This window comes from Pelodiscus sinensis, chromosome 24, assembly GCF_049634645.1.
Source record: "Pelodiscus sinensis isolate JC-2024 chromosome 24, ASM4963464v1, whole genome shotgun sequence".
Classification (NCBI taxonomy): domain Eukaryota; kingdom Metazoa; phylum Chordata; order Testudines; family Trionychidae; genus Pelodiscus; species Pelodiscus sinensis.
Genome location: NC_134734.1, coordinates 1,800,585 through 1,822,208, shown reverse-complemented (window position 1 = coordinate 1,822,208; position 21,624 = coordinate 1,800,585). Strand labels below are relative to the sequence as shown.

General features: G+C 55.5%; 1 protein-coding gene and 1 long non-coding RNA gene across 2 annotated transcripts in view; one reads left to right on the top strand and one right to left on the bottom strand.

Annotated features, from left to right (window-relative positions):
- The first annotated feature begins 1,573 nt into the window (after positions 1-1,573).
- LOC142819582 (guanylate-binding protein 3-like) overlaps positions 1,574-21,624 on the top strand; it is a 99,073-nt gene continuing 79,022 nt past the window's right edge. The window contains exons 1-4 of the mRNA XM_075907688.1: positions 1,574-1,714; positions 8,546-8,648; positions 14,663-14,973; positions 20,911-21,192. Of these exons, the coding sequence (XP_075763803.1) occupies positions 8,570-8,648; positions 14,663-14,973; positions 20,911-21,192 (672 nt within the window). The 5' untranslated portion in view covers positions 1,574-1,714; positions 8,546-8,569. The remainder of the gene's footprint in view (positions 1,715-8,545; positions 8,649-14,662; positions 14,974-20,910; positions 21,193-21,624) is intronic.
- LOC142819587 (uncharacterized) lies at positions 7,377-9,529 on the bottom strand. Its single transcript, XR_012897468.1, has 3 exons — positions 9,443-9,529; positions 8,528-8,656; positions 7,377-7,513 (listed from the first exon to the last, which is right to left on the bottom strand). It is a non-coding gene; the product is annotated as an uncharacterized LOC142819587 (long non-coding RNA).

The following is a 21,624-nucleotide window of genomic DNA, read 5'->3' as shown; positions in this document are numbered from 1 at the left end:
TCGAGTGGATTGTACAAATGCACTGTGCCCAGCGTGGGCTTCACACAGCAACACTCGATGCCATCAGATGAACAAACCTTCAGGCAGCAAGCCCAGGTGCAGACAGAGGGAATTTCACGCATCAGGCCTAGGATGGGAATCTCGTCCTGCCTCGAACCCGGCGGGGTAATAACCTTGATGATCACCCCAAGAACAAGACGTTTTTATAAAACTTGATTGTTTCTATTGCTCTTCATTGGATGAAGTTTAACAATGTCTGACTCAGTGAATCAGCCAGGCTGGGTGTGTCTAAAAGCGCAGCTCCCTCCATACCATGTCTGGTGCAATAGCCTACCACAGTCAATTAGTAAAGTAAAGGATGTTCATTAACAGCTGAAATGTTTAACTCACTACATTAGTAGATGGCAAATCTGGCCCCTGTGGGATGTCTCGGGGCTCCGAGCTTCTGCCCCACAGATTTGAAAATATTTACCGGAGTTCCACTCTGGACAGGGCAGGCGGAATAGGCCCTGCCCCTAAACAAGACAAAGGCGAATCGTGGTACCTGGCCTTGTTCAGTGCGTAATATTGACACCCTAAGACTTACCCGGCTGTGGCAGAGGCACCCCTCGCTTTCCCCTCCCCCGACCCATCTGTGCAAATTCTCTTCCCCTCTCTGACGGTCCCGGAACGTGATGAGGGTGTTGGGGTAATTCCCTCTTTCATTGCCATAACCCCCGGCTTAGTATTAGGCGGCAGTAGGGCCAGGCCATGTCCGCATGGGCGCGCCTGGCCTCTGCCATGGGCCACGGTCTCAAGGAACGATGGGATCTCTCGACACACACCGACCCCCCCACACGTACATTCAGTATCGGTGTTGTCCCTCACACGGCGATCGGTCTCCTCAGCCAGCTCTTACGCAGGCAGCTTGTTCTTCCTGTTTCTGCTCCTTTGGAGCCTCAGCTCTCAGCATCCCTCCCTCAGCAGCACAGGACCCGTTGTAACGTGTGTGCCCCCTTCCCACAGGGGGGCTCCCCTCCTTGTGGGATGCACAAGATGGCTGCTCAGGCCCCACCGCTGTGTGTGTGGGAGTGTGACAGTGGAAGCGGGGGGCTCCGTGAGTGGGCGTGGGGTGTCACAGCCCAGAGAAGGCCCATGACTCATCCCTAACCCACAAGCCTTGTGAAATAGAGCCTGTCAGGGCAGGGATGTGGGAACACTGGGGCCTGCCGGGGAGGCCGGGCTGAGGGTGCAGCTGTCAGGGGGGCTGCTCTGTGCCAGAGTGGACAGGGGCCTGTCAGGGAGATGGGGGCAGGGCAGGGTCCGTGGCTGATCTGCTCTGCAGCAGTTGGGTTGGGAATGGAGGAGAGGATGGGGAATGGGAACAGGGAGAAGGAACAAAACTGCCATCCACTCCCCGCCCCACATGCAGTGCCTGAGGGCCCCAGCTTCCCTCTCTCAGCCCCCTTCTCTAGCATCCAGTTCAGCTTCCCTGCCGCCTCTTCCCCCTCCCTAAGCATTGTTCTCTTATTCATGATCTAACGGGCTATTTATGGGACAGAATATTCCTGCTGCTACTTTCACTTTCTAGTCTTGTCTCTATAAAAGAAAGGGGCTTGAAAAGCAGCCAGTCAGAGCCAGGGAGAGGAGCAGAGAGGATCCAGGCAAACAGCCAGGCTGCTGCAGTACTTCAGACTCTGGCAGAACACAGCACCTGCCGCATTTCCCAGGCGAGGTAAGAGATGCTCTTCTGGCCTGTTTCAGACTTGCACAGGCAGCGGAGCCGCAGCGTTAGGCCTCCAGCATTACAAGCTGCCTGCTCCCCACACAGCGCAGCTGGAACGGGAAGCAGAGAATCAGGCAGCAGCGGAGACAGGGGGAGGGGGGAGGATGTGAATTACTAAACATAAAGGGCTTGGAAAGATTTGGGAACCTCCGGAGACGGTTCCTGTGCCTGTTTCATTCCCATCGAGATGGTTAGAAGCTGCATTTTTCTTCTGTGCAGTGAAGCCTCAATGCTGCGTTGACTCGCCAGGCAGGGTAACCACTTGGAAGATCACGCAGATGGGTTTGTTCAGAGCTAGCAGGCATTGCAGAGGGACAGGCAGTTCCCAGTCCTTTACCTTCTACCCTGAGCTATTGCCACAGTCACAGCCGGACAAAAGCCAAATAACCCCCCAGAGAGTGTGTGGCTGAATTCCTGTCTCCTGCCCTCCACTAGTGACTCCTTTCTCTGGAAGGCTGCTGGGTTCTGAGCCCCCTCAGCCGCCAGACTCTGCCTTGGCCTCCCTCTTGCCCACAGGTGGCCCCACTGACCAATTCTTCCCCCTCCGGTCAAGCATCCCCACCCCCCCAGCAAGAGGGGAAGGTGGTACCCACGCAGCACCTTAACTGATGCTGCACAGACAGGGCTTTGCTTTCTGGGGCAGAGAGAATGGGGCTCCCAGCATGGATTCCTGGAGACAAAAGAACTCCCCAGCTGTTCCTGTGCCACCAGCTGGGAGAGCAACACCACACTCACTGTCTGATCCATCCCAAGGGCAAACAGCCCCAGACAGGAATGGGTGATTGGGATTCTCCAGGTGCCTTTCAGATGGAATCGATGCTTCCTGAGCAAGGGAATAAGCTGCCCCTTTTTAAGTCTCTGTAGGTGACTCTAGTATACGCTCCATTGTAGAATCAGGATGTATAAAACTCTAGAAGGTTTACCTGGCCTTGCTCAGGTCCATCAGCCACATGAGCTGATTTTTCTTTTAAATCACTGCTCTGGGGTGGGGATGGGGAGAAGAGGCTCAGGGTGCAGGCTGCCCTGGGGAGAGGGGTTACCCCACCCTCTCTCACTACAGTAGCTTGGGGCCAGATGAGAAGCATCTGTCCATGGCTGCTGCAGCTACAGTGGGTGCAGCTTGGAGGGGGGGGGTGCAGACAGACACTCAGACACAAGAACAAACTTTCTGAGGGTATGTCTACACTACCCCGCTAGTTCGAACTAGCAGGGTAATGTAGGCATACCGCACTTGCAAATGAAGCCCGGGATTTGAATTTCCCGGGCTTCATTTGCATAAGCGGGGAGCCGCCATTTTTAAAACCCCGCTGGTTCGAACCCCATGCATTTTTAAAACCCCGCTGGTTCGAACTCCTCGTGAAATGAGGAATAACGGTAGTTCGAACTAGGAAGCCTAGTTCGAACTACCTAGTTCGTGCCCCGTGTAGCCGCGCGGCACGGGGTTCGAACCAGCGGGGTTTTAAAAATGGCGGCTCCCCGCTTATGCAAATGAAGCCCGGGAAATTCAAATCCCGGGCTTCATTTGCAAGTGCGGTAAGCCTACATTACCCTCCTAGTTCGAACTAGGAGGGTAGTGTAGACATACCCTGAAATATACAGCAGAGAGCTGTCTCCTGCTGCCCCAATGGGGTTGTAGCTGTTCCTATCCCCATCTCTAGCCCCTTGCTGCCCCCTGTGGCCATTCTGCAGTATAACTGTCCCTGCTAGCAGACCCCTGTGAAAAACAATCAAATTCCGGCACATCCCATTGTCCTGGCACAAACAAGTGCTAGGAAACTCGTCTGCCAAACTTACAAGGACTCTAAGGATCCCGTGAATTTCTACAGACTTTGGAACTGACCGAGCAGTGGGGTCTGGGAAATGCAAGGGGAGGGAGCAGGGCTGCATCCCTGCCCACATCTCACACCATGACAGCTCTCCAGAGATCTGCCCCTCAGCACCTGCCCTGCTGCCCGACATGCCCCCCAATGGCCCACACTTTCCCAGTGCCTGGCCCCATTCACTGTCTCAGCACACTGCCTGCCCACGGTCATAGCGCCAGGCTGCTCCTCTGTGGCGCAGCTCAGCAGAAGGGGGGCAGGCCATGACTGCAGGGGGCGGTGAGATCGCACAGCCAAACCCACTCAGTGCCCTTCGCCAGAGTAGCAGAATCCTCGTCAGCAGCCCACTTGGACAGGGCGGATCTGCTCATCCAACCCTCCGAGAAGCCCGGGAAAGGGCCAGGCTACAGCACCCCCTAGTGGCCACAACTGCCAGGCTGCAGCTCTGGCGCCATATCCATGGGGGGTGGGTAATGCCAACAGCTGGGCCATGCGGGATCCAGTGCATTGAACAGGTTCCAGCTGTGTCTGCGGCCATGCCAGAGCGATGGGGTTTGCCATCTCAGCGATGTACTGGCCAGCCACCCAATTAACCAACTCGTAGTGTGTTGATCCACCTAAAATCCCCTTCCCACTTGTCCAGAAGCTCACCCCTCACAGACAAGGGGGTGCGCTACACACACAGCACAGCCCTGCCTGTCCCCTGCCAGCCCTGGGGCTCAGCAGTTACCTCAAAACACAAGGCACATGACCAAGCGATGTGCTATTTTGAAAGAGAACGTCCACACTGATTGGACGCTGTCTCGCATTTATGGCCACCCAGAACCAATTCAGGCAGGGCATTAGGTCAGCAGTTGGTTCCTGGTGCTGCTGCCTAAGGCTAGCTGAGACGTGAGGTTAAAGGGACGACCTGGACAGCTGTTTCTCAGGTTCTGCTGCATGCTTGCCTACGTTTGAGGGACAGCAAAGCATTTGCAGTGTCTGCTCCGGTTGCCCTGCCTCAGGACACCACAGCACACCCTGCCATGGAGCCGGAGCTGCCTCTGGGCATGTGATGGCCCTACCCGGCCATGCTGCAGTTTTTGCAGCACTTTGTGCAGGCTTCCTTCATGGTCCTGCAGGAGTTTGACACCGAGCTCATCATTGAGACCCTCTGCCTGTGAGCAGGAGCAAGGGCCTTGCAAGTGCACCCCACAGCAGAGAGACAGTTCTGGAGGCTGGACACCAGTTCTGACTGGTGGGACTGGCTGGTCATGGAGCGGTGGAACGACCAGCAGTTGGTCCAAAACTTCAGGATGAAGAAGGCCACCTTCATGGAGCTGTGTGCCTGGCTCACCCTGGCCCTCTGACAATGGGACACCCAGATGTGACCCATCATCCCCCTGGAGAAGTGGGTCGCCATCGCCGTCTGAAAACTCGCCACCCCTGACAGTTACCGGTTGGTGGGCAACTAGTTCAGCATGGGAAAGTCCACATCAGACCCCTCCTCCTGGAGGTGAGACACTCTTGGGCAGCAGTCCCTGCCGGGGGGGAGGGAATACTGGAAAGGAGACCCTGGGGATAGGGAGGTTTGGGGGTTTGGGGAGTGGGGTGGGGTGGAGTGGGGGAAGCCCCATCTCTGTGAGTTCTTCAGTCCCACCCTCACACAGCTCTGCAAGGGAGGGGCAGCCCTCATAGGCTGTGGCTCCTGGGATGTTTGTGGGGGAGGGGGATGGCAAGGGCTCAGACACCCCCCCTTTGATTCTCTGTTTTGTGTGTTTCTTTGTCTCCTTCTGCAAGTGGTGAGGGACATCAACTCCACCCTGCTGTGCAGGATCATCTGCCTAGGAGACCTGGACTCTGTTGTGGCTGGTTTTGCCACCCTGGACTTCCCCAACTGCGGGGGAGCCATAGATGGAACCCACATCCCCATCCAGGCCCCAGAACATTGAGTCGCCCAGTACATCAACAGGAAGGGATACTTCTTGATGGTCCTGCAAGCCCTGGTTGACCACCGCAGAGAGTTTATAGGCATTTTTGTTGGGTGGTTGGGGAGGGCACTTGATGCCCTCATTTTCAGAAACTCCAGCCTGTACCAGAAGCTGGAGGCTGACACATTCTTCCTCCAGCATAACTTCAGGGTCAGGGACATGCAGATGCCATGGTGCATCGTGGGGGGATCATAGAATCATAGAATACTAGGACTGGAAGGGGCCTTGAGAGGTCATCGAGTCCAGTCCCCTGCCCTCATGGCAGGACCAAATACTGTCTAGACCATCCCTGATAGACATTGATCTAACCTACTCTTAAATATCTCCAGAGATGGGGATTCCACAACCTCCCTGGGCAATTTATTCCAGTGTTTGACCACCTTGATAGTTAGGAACTTTTTCCTAATGTCCAGCCTAAACCTCCCTTGCTGCAGTTTAAGCCCATTGCTTCTTGTTCTATCCTCCGAGGACAAGATGAACAAGTTTTCTCCCTCCTCCTCATGGCACCCTTTTAGATATCTGAAAACGGCTACCATGTCCCCCTTCAATCTTCTCTTTTCTAAACTAAACAAACCCAGTTCTTTCAGCCTTCCCTCATAGGTCATGTTCTCTAGACCTTTAATCTTTCTTGTTGCTCTTCTCTGGACCCTCTCCAATTTCTCCACATCTTTCTTGGTGAGGTGCCCAAAACTGATCACAATACCTCAACTGAGGCCTAACCAGCGCAGAGTAGCATGGAAGAATGCCTTCTCATGTTTTGCTCACAACACACCTGTTAATGCAGCCCAGAATCATGTTTTCATTTTTTGCAACAGCATCACACTGCTGACTCATATTCAGCTTGTGGTCCACTCTAACCCCTAGATCCCTTTCCGCCCTACTCCTTCCCAGACAGTCGCTTCCCATTCTGTATGTGTGAAACTGATTGTTCCTTCCTAAGTGAAGCACTTTGCATTTGTCTTCATTAAACAATAAACAACCTACCCCCTCATGATGTGGCTTATGAAGCCCTATACCAGCCACCTGGACTTGAACAGGGACCATTTCAATGCCCATGGCCTGCATCCAGGCCAAATGCAGCTTCGGCTGCTTGAAGGCGAGGTCCTGATCCGCCTGGTTGTGTGGGAGCACATCACCCAGGTGATTTTGGCCTGTTGTGTTCTGCACAACATCGTGGAGAGCAGGGGGAGACCTTCGTTCCAGGGTGGGTGGCAGAGGCCGGCTGGGAGGGAAGGGCCTTCAAGCAGCCTTGCACAGCTGCCGTCTGCCAGGCCCATCAAGTGGGGGTGCGCATCCGAGAGGACCCCAGAGAGAGTTTATATGAAGGACCCTGGTAACTCTCCTCAAGGCCTCTCCACTAGGGGCCTGTGCCTTGCCCCTCTGCCTTTCCCACAACAACCCCTCCCTTCCCTGTACACTCAATAAAAGCAACAGTCTTGTGTTAAAAAAAATAACTTTGCATTCTTTTTTAATAATAAAAGTAACTGGGGAGGACGGAGGCTGAGAACCTGGATAAGCGGAGAGATGAGGGGGGCTCAGAGCTGGGGCTGGGAGTGGCGCATGGTGCATCTGGAACTTACATCTTGGGTCCAGGGACCTCAGCGACCTCGGGGATGGGGTGGGGACCAGGAACCACAGCGGAATAGGCAGATGAGAGGGCTACAGTGGGGGCAGGCAGGAGGGGGGACAAGGACAGGAGCAGGGACAGGAGCTGGGTGTACCATCATTTCCCGGATGGTAGCACACATGTTGCGTCCCTGCTGCACCAGTTCTGTCCACATTTATTCTGCCATTGGGCGTCACCCCGGACCTTCTGGGCCAGGGTCTGCTGCATATCCTGGAGGATGGCCATGTGCTCCCTCATAAGGTCCTCCTGGACCCTTTGGTGCCTGTGGCTCCCCAGGGTCAGGCAGCTGGCTCGTCTGATGATGAGCCCCCCTCAGTGATGGCTGGTCCGGCTGTGGACAATAAAGAGGGAGAGTTGGTCAGTCATCCCTGCAGAACATGGGGGAGGGAGGCTGGGACAATGCACCTTCCAGCCTTCCCCATCTCAGGTGGAATTGGCCCCATGGAGAACCATGGGGGGTTCGTTTGCACCCTTCTCACTGCCTCCCCCCCGTCCCAGCATACAGGACTGGTATAACTGGGTTCAAAGAAGATTTTGGGAAGTTCATAGAATCCTAGAAGTGGCAGGGACCTCGAGAGACATCGAGTCCAGTCCCCTACTCCCATGGCAGGACCCAGCCTGGGTGATGGGTCCATCCGTGGCTGTCAGACATAGTCCTCAGGGATCCCCCCTTTTCTCTCAGTGTCCCTAAGCATCCGACTGCCAGATGCTGAGATGGATTGAGTGAGATTTGCCACTTGTTAATTTTCTCTGACACACCCGGCGTTGGGACCTAGGACCCTGGGCTAGATGGGCCATTGGTCTGAGCCGGCCTGGCCGCTCTTGCAAGGACACTGACTGACTATTGCTCCCCGATGTTCAGTGCCCACTGAACGCCTGGCTCGGACGTGCGCACTGCAGAGTCCAGCCGGGGGCATTTCTGCCTGGAGCTGGTGCTGGGAAGTCAGGTTTGGGGTGACCTGCACATGCCAACTTAGTCCGAGACAGCAGGTACCTGGGTGTGAAATGGCACCTCCAGCATCAGCAGGGGGGGGCCCTGGAAGCCACCAGGAGCCAGGACACGAGAGGTGACAGCTCCACTCAGGGTGGCTTTGGGGTGGCAGAGTAAATGACACGTTCACACACAGTGGGAGCTGCAGCTGAAGCATTGGCAGGTGGTTTTCTGTGGGTCACTCATCAGCCTCCCTTCACGGATTTCCAGCTCCCGGCCGCGTCTCGGGGGCGATTTGCTCTGCCGAGTGGCTGAGTTCTTGTCGGGCAATTCTCCCCCTGCTGGTGCCCCCCGCCCAGAGATCAGCACCTTGTGCCCCTCACGCCCAGCGCAGCCTTGAGTGCAGGGACTGACCTGCCCCCTCGTCCCCAGGTGGAGCAGGTGCTGCAGGAATTCATGGGCAGCAAGAAGGCAGAAGTATCCTCCATTCTCCAGGCTGACAAAAAGCTGTCAGAGGCAGAAAAGCAGCGGGCAGGTAAGTCTCTGGGGAAGGATTTTAAGCAGGTTTATTTCAGTTTTTCAATCATTTCAATAACAACAACCACCCACCCCAACCCTCCATATGGCAGAGCTATGGCTGGGAATCCATGGTCACCCTGGGCTCAGGGTGTCCCTACAGCGAACACCACGGCCATTGGCAGTCTCCCATTTCCAGGTTGTGCTTTGAGAGCTACAGGGGCTGCTCGGTTGCTCTGCTGAAGCTGTTCCACGTTGTGTCACCTGTCAGGCTGTCTGGGGGTCTCACAGCTGTGAATGCCGGTCTCGGGGAGACTGTCAGACACACGCAGGTGGGGGTGTCATGGCTCCTTCCCCACTCTGGCATGATAAATGCAGAAGTGGGGGCCAGCAAGTGTACCCCAAAGCCTTATCTACCAGGCTTTGGTATAAAACTTCCCCCAAGATCTTAAAAACCTAGATCTTGGGAATAGAACTTCCGCTGCCACCACCCAAATGTTGATAAAGAAATCAGGGGAAAGATCATTTGGGAAATCTTACCCCTAAAATAAAAATCAAGGCACACAATTAACCACTGCCAGGTTAATAAAAAGAAAAGAAAGAACTTTTATTATTACAACAATATTCCTGTTGCAAACATAATGACTAGATAGGGAGGTAACAAAATATACTCATGGAGAAACTCCATGGGCCTAGAACTTAGTTACAAAGAAAAGCCAAAACATCTTTTAAGCAGTGCCAGATCTCAGATCCCATACCCAACCCTTAAAACAATAAAACCTAACGAAACTACCTAAACTTTACCCTACTTACAGAAAATGAAGAATGGTGCCTTGGAGAGAGAGAGAGAGAGAGACATGCTTGTCCCTCTCTGTAGCTGCAGAGAACTCTCTCCCAGAGAGACAAAAGGACAAAGAAAAAAAACCCAAATTCCTTTGTCCCAGTTTGAAAAGTCCCACCTACTTTCCTATTGGTCACTCCACCTGGCTAGGTGTAGTTAACCCCTTAATCCCCAGGCTGCTGGCTAACCCTCATAATCATGACAGGGGGGTCCTAGAGTTCAACTTCCCCATGTCAGTAACAACAGTGCACCCTGGGTCCCTCCCCCAGTCTCACCACAGAGTCACAGGCCGCCCCGAGCCCCCCGTCTGTCTCCACCACCCCCAACTGACGGAACTTAGTGAGAACGGCCCCATCAGCCAAAACTCCCAGCACATCAGTTCTCCCCGTCCCAGCGTCCCGCCCCCGGCCCAGAGCAGTTGGTTCCCCAGAGCCTGCAGCACAGGCAGGCCTGGCAGTGAGTTGGGCAATGAATGGAGTGAAGGGTGATGAGCTCAGTGGGAAGGAGGGACGATGTGGAAGGTTTAATGCAGGGAAAACGTATTCCCAGGGGAGTCGCAGTTGGGAATCCCAGCAGTAACAGTGATGTAATGAACGGCCAGTTTGCCAAGAGTCTTTACAAACAGTCCAGAGCTGAAGGTCCTTTCTTTAAACCCTGCTGGTAGCCTCTTCGCAGAAAGCTCGCCGACAGCTGCCCTTCCCGCCTGCGACTGCCATTCTTGGCTGGGAGTGAGGCCAGCAGTGTGTGTCTGAGACCGCCGGTCAGCGCCAGACTGGCCACTTGCTTGGAAGTCAGCGCGGTTCTGTTACGCTCTGTCACCAGCTATGGGAGTTCAGTTCCAGGCTACATACATGTCGATGTTCACCCTGTCTTGACACCAAGGGTACGTCTAGACTACATGGCTCCATCGACGGAGCCATGTAGATTTGTTCACTGGGCAAAGGGAAATGAAGCGGCGATTTAAATAATCGCTGCTTAATTTAAATTAAAATGGCTGCCGCACTGTGACGATCAGCTGTTTGGCGGCTCAGTGCTGTAGTTTGGACACTCCACTGTCGACATCAAAGGCATTTGTCAACCTACCCGGTAAACCTCATCCCACGAGGCATAACGGGGAGGTCGACAAATGCCTTTGATGTCGACCGCAGAGCGTCCAGACTACAGCACTGTGCCACCAAAGAGCTGATTGGTACAGCACGGCAGCCATTTTAATTTAAATGAAGTGGCGATTATTTAAATTGCCGTTTCATTTCCCTTTGCCTACAGCCCTAATCTACATGGCTCCCTCGATGGAGCCATGTAGTCTAGACACACCCCAGGAAACAGACAAGTGAGACGGGTGGGAGGAACCACCCCAAGCATGAACTTTAAACACCAAACACCCTTGTACAACTCTTTAGAGCTTTAACTGGTGCGTGTGAGAATGTCATGAGGTCAGAAGAAGACACAGTCCCTTTCACTTGTACCAGGTGGAGGTGAGGGGGAGCTGGCGGTTGAGAAGGAGGCCCCCAAAATTCCCCTGAGCCAGGAAATCGTTCCCTCATGCGATGCAGAGGGTCAGACCCTTGCCCAGGCCTCAAGGGGCTAAACTGAGGCCTGGTCCACACTAGACCAGGGAGGTCAGCCTCAGTTCCACCATCCAGCTGCACAAAATGTGAAGCTGGAGTCGGCTGCCTTAAGCTGAACCCCTGCAGCGTCGACACTGCTGGAGGCTGATGGGGGCAGGTGTGTCCTGCGGCGTGTTGGGCGCTGGCGGGGGCTGCCCTCAGTATTCCATGGAGGGTCTGCACCTGACTTCAGAGGGTTGATCTTCTCCACAGTGCAGATGAGCCCTTAGTGCCCAGCAGCTGCCTGTGCATGACCCTGCCAGGCGCCTCCCAGGCCTCCTGCAAAGCGCTGAGGGAGCAGCCCTGGCCAGGCAGGAGCCAGGGCACTTTGGCTTCCAGTCTCTGGCTCTGTGGCTGGGAGCTCTGACTGGCTCTGGGGGGAACTTGGTGCCCCAGGCTGGCAGGATGGGCTTGGGCATGAAGAGCTCCGTGTTGCTTGCAAGCTTGTCCCAGTACAAGGTGTCACCTCCCCTGCTTTTCATGGCCGGTATCCTGGGCCCAACACTGGAGACTGGTCACTTTGTTCACTGCAGTCTCCTCTCCTCCCATCCCCCACCCGCCCTGCTGCCGTCCTGTGTCAGTTATTAACCCGAACACTTCATTCCCCTTTGTGGCCAAGACCCACGGGGCACAGGCAGGGATTGCTCAGTCAGGGCGAACCACAAAGCACAGTCCCCCAAATGGGGGTTGTTCTGACATTTCTCTGTGTGAAACAAGCCACAAAACAGCATCTGCAATTCCTTCCCGATGAACTAGGAGCGAAAGGGCCGTCCCCTGCAGCAGCCCAGCGCTGAGCTTACACCTACGATGAGGGTGAGTGAAAACCTGGCTCATCCTATAAACATCTCCACCATGGCCAAAGCATCAGGCACTTCCCACCAGAGACAGACTCATTCAGATTTTACCCAGTAACCCAACATCTACTGAGAAAGGAGAGAGAGACTCTTGGTTCAAAGCTCATTGACCATCCAGACGTGACTGAACTCGTAGGTCGGATACACAGCGGCGATGGGGAGGTTGGAGGCACCAATGATTCTGTCAGAATTCGCTTGTAGGCTCAGTCCAATGACCAACATCAGGGATGTTGGGAATAATCCAGGACACTCTGGATGCAGGTGAAAACAAGTGGAGGATTTATTACACCAGCTGATGGAGTGACACGCAGGAGTTACCCTGGTGAACACTGGTTAATTAACACTATACAATAGGTTATATAGTCAGCAGGTAGACGGAGGAAAAATGATTTGATAGGTCTAGCAGCAAGACGAAATGAGCACATAAGCCAATAGAACTACTAAAGATTACATAATATCTCCGCCCATTGCAAAGTAACAACTCATTAAGTAATATACAGGTGGTTATTGTTCAAATGCCAAAACATGTCAGCAAACAGTAATAACATTTAGTCTGCATAGATGATGATGTTTCCATAGCAGGCAGGTATGGCCTTGAGTTGGTGCAGCGCTTGATTCCCAGGCTCATTATCTAGGAATGAAGCAAGACAGTTAAGCACATTTTATGAATGTTATCTTGAGCAAAGTGTGTTACGTTACCAACTGAGGTTCTGTCCGACTGTCTTAGAATGTGGTTGCTATGGTGCCCAGGGTCATCTTACTGCCTGCAGCTCTTATCCTGGCTTCGGTGTTCCCAGGCCTAATCCCAGGATGGAATCATGCTTAGAGGCCTACTAGCACATTTAGGGCTGCCTCAGTTTACCCTACAAGGGAAATGCAGCCGGGATGCAGCCTTTCATCTCAAAAGACCCCAATAAAGTTTAAGGTCTCAATTTAAAAGATCAGGCCCCAGGAGCCCTTTACACAGTTCCTGGGCAGCCTCGTGGCAGCAGGCCGTCCTGGGGTGAACAACCCTAGCCTGGAAGTTGGCCTCCTGTTCCCTAAGCAGCAGGGGTACCTGGCTCCTTGGTTTAACATAAAACAAGCTCAGCGGAGGAAGTGGGTTGTGCCCACAAAAGTTCATGACACCACCTGTCTATTGTTGGTTGGTCTCTGATGTGCTTCAGGACCATTCCTTGTGATTTACGATTTTTTGTTATAACAGACTAACCCAGCTACCCCTGTGAGACCTATAAAGCAATTGCCCATCTCCCACCATTTCCAGGAAGTAGCTGCAGACTTCAGAGGGAATTCCCAGGTCACTGAGATGTTGGCAGGAGCTTTAGATGCAGGGAGAACCGTGTAACCAAACTCTCCTGGCCAGAGAGACGTGAGCACGTCCGATTGGTGCTGCCCCAGGTCTCTCAGGCTGCAGGTCGCCTGTCAGAGCTCTCGTCCACTGGCCAGGCCTGTGTTGGCTGTTTGTAGGTGTCACAGGGAGTCCTACTCTGTGTCTTGTTCAAACCGGGGATCTTCTCCCCCCCAGGCCTACTCACAGTTCAGCAGTATAATCCCGTGTTCCCCCTAGTGTGGGGTTACCAGGGTGTGGGACTAGGGGGGCCCAGGCCCTCCCTCTCCACCTGGCCCAGTTTGGTGGTGTGAGGATGACTCCTACCACCAACTCAGTGGGGAATTACTCAATAACGCTCTAAGCTCACCGGGGTCCTCCTTGGCCCCTGCCCTGGGCTGCTTCCTACCCTTGTACCGTTCCTGCTCCGTTGACTGTCTCCTCCAGGCTGCGCTCCCTCTGGGTGGTGCTCTCACCAAGTTCCCCCATGTTGGATGGGTTGTTGCTTCCCTTGGTCAGGTTCTGTGCTGGCCACTTGGCTGGCTGCTGCTCCTGGGTCAGGGCAGGAGCTCCTTTCCTCGTCCGGTGGGCAGCCCCAACTGATCTGTTCTGTGGGCCTTTATACCCGGGCTGTACTGGGAGCATGCCCAGCAGGGTCATGGGGGAGAGGCGTATTCCACCCAATAGACCCGTTCTATCCCCCCAGATCAGTGCAGGGTTGGCACACCTCGTCACAGCAGGGAAGTGCCCTAACTCCCATTCACACACGGCTCTCGTTTGCCTTTACAGGCTGAATTGGGGCCATGTAACTGTCAGGTGCTTAACGCTTTCCGGCCCGTGTCACCCCCTCTGGGCTCTGCCCGTCTGTCCAGCAGGGGTGGGGTCTGGCTGGGGCTGCCCCAGTCAGTGTGGAAGGTGGGTTTGGTTTGCCGCCACCCCCAGCAGAGGGCCTGTGACCCTCCCGCAGTGACCCGCTGCTGCAGGTGGGAGACAGACGGGAACTTCCCGCCCATCTCTCTCCCTGCGGGGACACGTGGGGTGTCTGGGCTGGGGGCGTGACTGGCAGGAAGGTCCCAGCTCTCCTGCCCTGGCCGGGTCACTTCCCGCTTGCAGGACAAGTCAGTCCTTGGCCAAGTGTAACGTGACCCCTCAGCCTGACCCGGCGTTCTCTGGGGCCCAAAGTGGGGCCCAGTCCGGTCTGTGGGAACCCACCTGCAGCCCGACCTGTGGAGCAGGGGTGGCCATTGTATCGCCATGGAAACTGACCGGCCCCTCCTGTGGAGAGGTAGCTGCCAGGTTAGAATCAGCCCCAGCCCCTGTCTGCCAGGCTGGGCGCTCTCTGCCCCATGCAGACTGCACAGCAGGGGGCTGATGCCACGTTCTTTGCATTTCCCATTTCCACAGCTGCCCAGGTGAGGTTGAAGCAGCTGGAACAGCAGCACAAGGCAGAGGAGGAGAGGAGGAAGCAGCTGGAGCTGCAGATGAGAGACCTAAAACGCAGCCACCAGGAGAACATTCGCCAGATGGAAGCCAAGATGAAGGAGGAGGCTGAAAATCTGAAGCAGGAGTCGGAGAGAGCTCTGCAGAGCAAGCTGAGGGAGCAGGAGAAGCTGCTGGAACAGGGATTCAAAGAGAAAGCCAAGCTGCTGAAAGAGGAGATGGAACAGCTGAAGAAGGAGGCAAAGGAACGGGAGGAGAAGCTGCTGCAAGAATTGGTAAGTTCCTGTGGGGCTGGAGTACACTGACCACACATCCTGATTTTTCTGGACTATCCCGAATTTAAGGACTCTCTCCCAGTGCCCCATCAAGCAGTAAAATGTCTGGGAAAGCCCTGCTGGACATACCACTATTGATGGGAACTCGGACTTGCGGTGACTGAGTCCATTGCTCCTGGCACAGCTCAGCGCAACAGCGACAGTGTCCTCTCTCCTCTCCCCCGCCCCGCCCAGAGCATGTAGGCAACTCCCATTGGAGTTTTGCTGGCTGGGGCAGGCTTCTGGTGGCACGTGGCTCTGGCCGCTCCACCTCCCACTGCCCCCCCACTCACCGTGTGGCCCCTTCATGACCCCCCGTCACTTGGGGTCCCAGTCTGGCCATGCAGCCACCGCCTCCATGTGTGCAGGCTGCTGCTGGGAGGGGGAGGGGGAGCGGTGGCCGGGTTTGAGGGGAAAGGCGCCAAGTCGCTGCTCCTGGACCTCAGCCGTGTGGAACCCAGATGGGGTGTTTCCAACCCCTCAGGTCACGCTCCAGCTCTGTGCCCCCCGGGTGCCGTCACTCCATCTTCCCGTGCCCCTCCCCACTCCACCGGGGGAACAGCAGCGAGCCTGGACTGGCGGGGAAGGTCGGGTTTCTTCACACCCACACCCTGCCCTCTCAGAGGGGAGCCCAACCTGGGGCTGCAGCCCCGTGGCTCTCCTGACAGCCGGGCTGCTCAGGTGGGTCCGTATGTGACAGGCCAGGGGGGCTGACCTGTGACAGGCTGAGACCGGGTGAGGCCTGGCTCAGGCCCAGCCAGCTCCGCCAGGGGCCCCCTTGGGCTGTCCGCAGCAGAGGCCAGGGGTGCGAAGCTCTGCTCTGCCTGCTCCCCGGAGCACAGGGCCCAGAGCGCGCCCAGCGTCTGCAGCGCCTGGTGGCACTTGGAGCCAAACTAACCCTGCACAAACAAACCCCCGGCCGGCTGAGACTCTCGCCAGCCCCGTGAGCCTGTTACCCCTGCAGGAGCATCCACGGCACCAAAGGGACCAGAGCTCTGAATGGGATTCCCAGCGGGGGGTTCTGTCCTGATTGGAGGGGCCACGACCGAGCAGTGGGAGCCCTCAGGGCCCCACTTGGGCCTGGCCAGTGTTGTTCAGGGACCTCCTCATCCTCTGTTCCCAGACCTCGCCCTGCCTCTCCGTGCTGCAGGTCTCCTCACACAGCACCAGGCCACCTCTGCCAGCCCTGCCCTGGCCCTGTTCACTTCACAGCTTGGCTTGTGGCTGGAACTGGCAGAGAGGCTGGGCTGCCTGCACCTCTGTGTGACGCATCCTTACCCCACGCAGGGAGCCTGCCCCAGGGAGAAATGGAAACACTTCCCCTCCCGGCTCACTGATCCGATGCCCCCCCTCTGCAGTGCCCCTCCCTGCCGCCCGCACCCCCTGTTTGAGCTCAAGACTCTTGGCTCAGCTCTTAGAGCCGTCACGGCCATGGAAAAACAGGTGGGTACAAGACGGCCTAACCCAGGCCTTAAGTCTGTGCTCCTCTGGCACCATGTAGCCATGGCAACGTTCCCTCGAAGGCCTTTCTCCTCCCAGGAGCAAGAGTTTTCTTAGACCAATGCAAGTGGTCAACAAGGAAGGACATTTCCCTCCAGATTCCCCACCTGGACATCCAGGTGTGACGTAGTGGGCATGCAGTGCACTCTGGGGGTACGTCTAGACTACATAGCTCCGTCGACGGAGCCATGTAAACTATTTTATTCAGCATAGTGAAAGAAGCGGGGATTTAAATAATCCCCGCTTCATTAAAATAAAAATGGCCGCTACGCTGTGCCGACAATCAGCTGATCCGGCATAGCACGGCAGTCTAGACGTGGCGCGGTCGACAGGGGAAGCCTTTGTCGAGTGCTCTGATATGCCTCGTGAAACAAGGTTTACTGGAGTGGTCGACAAAGGCTTCCCTTGTCGACCGCGCCGCGTCTAGACTGCTGCACTGTGCCGGATCAGCTGATCGTCGGCACAGCACGATGGCCATTTTTATTTTAATGAAGCGGGGATTATTTAAATCCTCGCTTCTTTGACTATGCCGAATAAAATATTTTACATGGCTCCGTCAATGGAGCCATGTAGTCTAGACGTACCCTTTTTGGGCAGGCCAGGCATTCACTGGTTGCTGCGTTTGGGCTGGGGGAGACCCCTACTGGACTATGACTGCAAGACTGCCCAGCGAGGGAAGGCCACCTGAGATCACGTAGACAAAGACCCAGCTGGGCCTACTTGTTGAGGGCAGGGACTGAACAAAGGAAGTGAGTGTTTGGGGGAAGGAGCTGGGAACCATGATGGGAACGGACTAAGCGGAGGGCTGGGAGTTTAGGGGCCTTGGCACCCCACCCTATGGGGGGTCTACAGTTGCCTGGACCTCACTCTTTATCTCCACATCATGCCTACTCTGTACTGAATCCTGGAGAATCAATAAACCCTCTCTATTCTACTGGCTGGCAGAGACTCTTAGGCTATGTCTACACTGGTGGGTTCTTGTGGGGTTTTGCGCAAGAACATCTTGTGCAAGGGTTCTTGTGCAATAACTCTTGTGCAAGAACACATCCACACTGCCATGTGCTTTTGCTCAATAGCATCCCTGGCAGTGTGGACGCTCTCTTGCATAAGAAAGCTCTGAAGGCCATTTTAGCCATAAGGTTTTCTTGCACAAGAAACCCCTGCTTGCACGTCCACTGAGCTCATACGCAAGAGGGCTTACACTTGTTAGAAAAGAGTGTAACTCTTGCGCAAGAAACCCCACGCTTTCCTGTAAATCTTGTGCAAGAGTGGGTGGGCAGTGCGGATGCTCTGCAGAAGAACAGCCATTCTTGCACAAGAACCTGCCAGTGTAGACACAGCCATAGTGTTACAGACAGGGTGCAGGCTCGAGGGGTCCCTGACGGGCCATCACACCAGGGCAAGACACTTTTCTCTCGAGCAGCCCTCCCTCCCAAGTGCACTGCAGAAGCCTTTCTTCTTTCACGGCCCAGTCACCTGCTATGTGCATTGCCTCCAGCTCCTCTCATTCCCAGAGTACTCAGGAGGCGCCTCGTTAACTCTCATTGCACCACCTTGGTACAACACATTGGTTCACCAATGTGCATCGGCATCCCATCAAGTTACAGTGACTTTGCTAAGTATCAGACTACCGTGTTAGTCTGCATCTCCAAAAACAAATGTGGCACCTTATAAACGAACAGATTTATTGTAGCATAAACTTTTGTGGGCAAAGACCCACTTCACTTCATCAGATGCATGTAACTTTCCTGATCGTCAGAGAATTCCTGTACCAGAACCAGGGCGAGTCTCTGCAGCCTGACCTTAAATCTCCTAGTGTTGTGTTGAAGATGATGAGACACTGAGACCATGTTGGTGAGCATCCACAATGAATCCACTAGAGCCACATACACCGCAAAGTGGGAGACATTTCCAGTTTGGACACAACCTCCATGTCTATTGTCCCGTCACATGGAGATCACACTGGTGCCAGATTATTGTGTGCACCTGAAATCACCAGGACTGCTGTTAGTCTGATTGAGTGCCCATGGCTTCTATGTCTGTCCCGCATCCCCCCGTGGATGGACTCTCCACCTGTTCCCTGCCTCTGGCCTCAGTTTCTGAAAGGCCTGATTAACCATATACTGATGTGTGTCTGCTCCTCTACTTGTGTGGGATTCAAATCTAGTCCTCTCCGAATTCACAGCCCCCACCCCACACCCTGTGGCTGCACCTTCATTGCTTGTATTGCCTAAGAACATGGCCTTGTGGCGGTGATCACTCTGCGAGGAAGGGTTCGGCTTTCTGGGCTCTCTCGGCTGAGCCTCCTTTCCCAGTTTCCATAAGGAAACTGTTTCCCTTAGGACATGGCCTCGGTTTATGCTCAACACACTGTGACCCCCAGCTAACCCAATGACGGATGTGTGCTGAGCCACCTGCAGGGGATGGCCCATGCTCCTAGCCCTGCAAGGAGACAGACACGCTGCTGGGCTGGGCAGTGGCCTTGTTCTTTAAAATGCCTTGTGCTCGGACATGTCACATGACCCTCCTCCTCCACTGTGGGCATGACCTGCAGCAGTGCCGCGGATGGGCAGAAGAGGGAGGCTGTGGACACGCCCCCTCTCATTTCCCAGAGGGGTGGGGGAGAGATGGACCATGTGCATGGTCCAGTGGGGATCTTGGCAAAGGTCTCTGTCTTGGCACATTGGGAGAGACACACCAGGCTCTCTCCAGCCGTTATGCGTGTTAGTGACCCAAACTGGACAGACCGTTCCGGCTGAGCCCGGCCAGCACTGGGCCGCAGAGCGCCACCAGCTCCTGTAGCCTCCATGCTGCGCCACCGCGAGGCAACCGGACGCTGTTTCCTTTGTTTGCAATGGCCTCTCGTCACTCCCTCATGGGGGTTCTGCTCCTGCACAGCTGCCTGGCCCTTCCCAGCAGTGCCGCTGCCAAGCCACTCACCCCCGTTCTGTGGGGGGCGCTTGCTACACCCGCCCTATGCACAGCGACTCCCCTTGGCCTTTGGCGGGCAGAGCGCCAGCACAGACGGGTCTGGACGAGCTGGAGAAGGGGACTGGAGACAGCCGGTTACATCCCGCAAAGCGTTTGCAGCCCCCCCCCTTGGAGTGCTCTGCGGTTTGATCAGTGACCTCTCTGCACCCCCCTCCGGCATTCACAGGGATGTGAACAGCCCTGGGCCCAGACCAGGTCCCCGTGGATCCCTCCGGAGCTCCCCTTCCACGCTGGCCATTTCCATGCGGAGTCCCTCCATGGCTGTGACTGGTTGGGCAGTTACGTCCCCTCTTCATGGCAGTTCTCCTGAGCCCACGAGTCTCCCGCTCACTGGCTGGTTGTTTAATGAATCCAAAGACCATGGTACTCACTGTCTCCCACCCCCACACACTACCACTTCTCACAGATGTCCAGAAATTGCACTGAGCCTGACGCAGGGTGCACCTGCCTCCCTTGCACCATGTGCCTATTGCTCCCCTCCCCTGCCAGACTGACTCACCCCCACATTCCAGTGGCAATATGTGCGACCCACAAATGCAACACTCCCCCTTTCCTTACTCGTATCCCCCGACTACAGTGGCGATGCCTACTCCTGTGTGTCCCAGCCCTTTCCCTCAGTGTGAGCAGAGGCTCAGTGAGTGACGATGCCCCTTTGTGGGTGTCCCTCCAAGCTTCCGGGTGTCCAGATGCACCCAGCCCTGCTCCAGCTGCAGCCCCCTTTGCCCTCAGCACCTGCTGCCACAGTGCGTTTGGCCGGGGGATGTGGCTGCTGCCTCTGTCAGTCCCTCTCCCTCCCCTGCCAGGAGCCAGGGACCCATTCAGGCTGGGGCAGAGAGGAAGTTTCTTGTCTCTCGGAGGGTCTGGAGAGGAGCTGGGGACACAGGACTTGACTCATTCCAGCAGAGAGCTGGACAAATGCCTGAATGTGGGGCTGACAGGTTTCCTTGTGAGGGCAGGGGCAGGGCTCAGCAGCTGGCAATGGCCTTGTGCTCCCAAGGCTCGTGCTTCAAGACTTCATGGAGCCAACAGTAGGGGCCAGGAAGGAATTAACTCTCCTGCGCCCAGGCACTTCTATAAATCCCCTTCCCTTGGTGTAGCAGGGTGGGTGCAGCTACACAGGGAGCACTGGACAGACCTTAGGGGCACTGAGCAGCCTTCTGTCAAAGTCTTGGCCACCTGGGTCTTGCCACTTGCTCAGGGTTCCTTTAAGTGGGCCAGACTGGAAGTTTCCCACTGCATGTATTTGCAATGACGTTGGGAGAGAATCACTTTCCTGTGCCGGTTAGGGGGTGAGTCACTTGCCAGGGTTACCCGGGTGGTGTTACTTTGGGGGCTGAGCTGTGTGCAGTGCCAGGTGCTGGATCGTTGCTCAGAAGTGCTCAGTTGCCTTTCTTTGCATAATTCCAGAGCCAAAAGAGCGCAGAAGAGGAGCACAAGGAGCGCCAGTGGGACAGAGAAGAAAAGGAGTGGCAGCGCAAGTGTGAGGAGCGCCAGTGGGAGAGAGAAGAGAAGGAGAGGCAGCGCCAGTGGGAGCGAGAAGAAAAGGAGAGGCAGCGCCAGTGGGAGAGAGAAGAAAAGGAGAGGCAGCGCCAGCATGAGGAACGCAAGTGGGAGCGAGAAGAAAAGGAGCGTGAGGCAAAGGAGAGGGAAAGGCGATATCAGCATGAGCTCAAGATGTGGAGGCGGAAGGTAGGAGAAGCCTGCCCCGGGTATCTGTCCTGGGGGTGGCATCAGTATCAAACCACTGGCTCACTTGAGGGAGGGGGATCACACAGCCACGGGCCTACATGCTGTTGCTATGGGGAGTTGGTTGAATGGGGGTGGGACAGGGCCTGGGACCTGGTGTGAGGCTCCACTACTGTCTGCGACAAAGACCTGGGGGGTTCTGAGCCTCGTGGGAAGAGAGTTCTGGGGAGTACGAGTGAGGGGAACAAGTTGGTTGCAAAAGTTACACTGAGCTCTGGAGTCTCTAGCAGAAGGTCTTGGGGGGAGGGGGAGTTCAGAAAAACAGGGGCATGGCCTGTGCGGAGGCTGTCACCCAAATTGGGGTTGTTCACAGAACTGGGGAGCTGTCCTGGGCCCTGCATTAATGGGCTTAGAACAATTCTCCAAAGGCTGCTT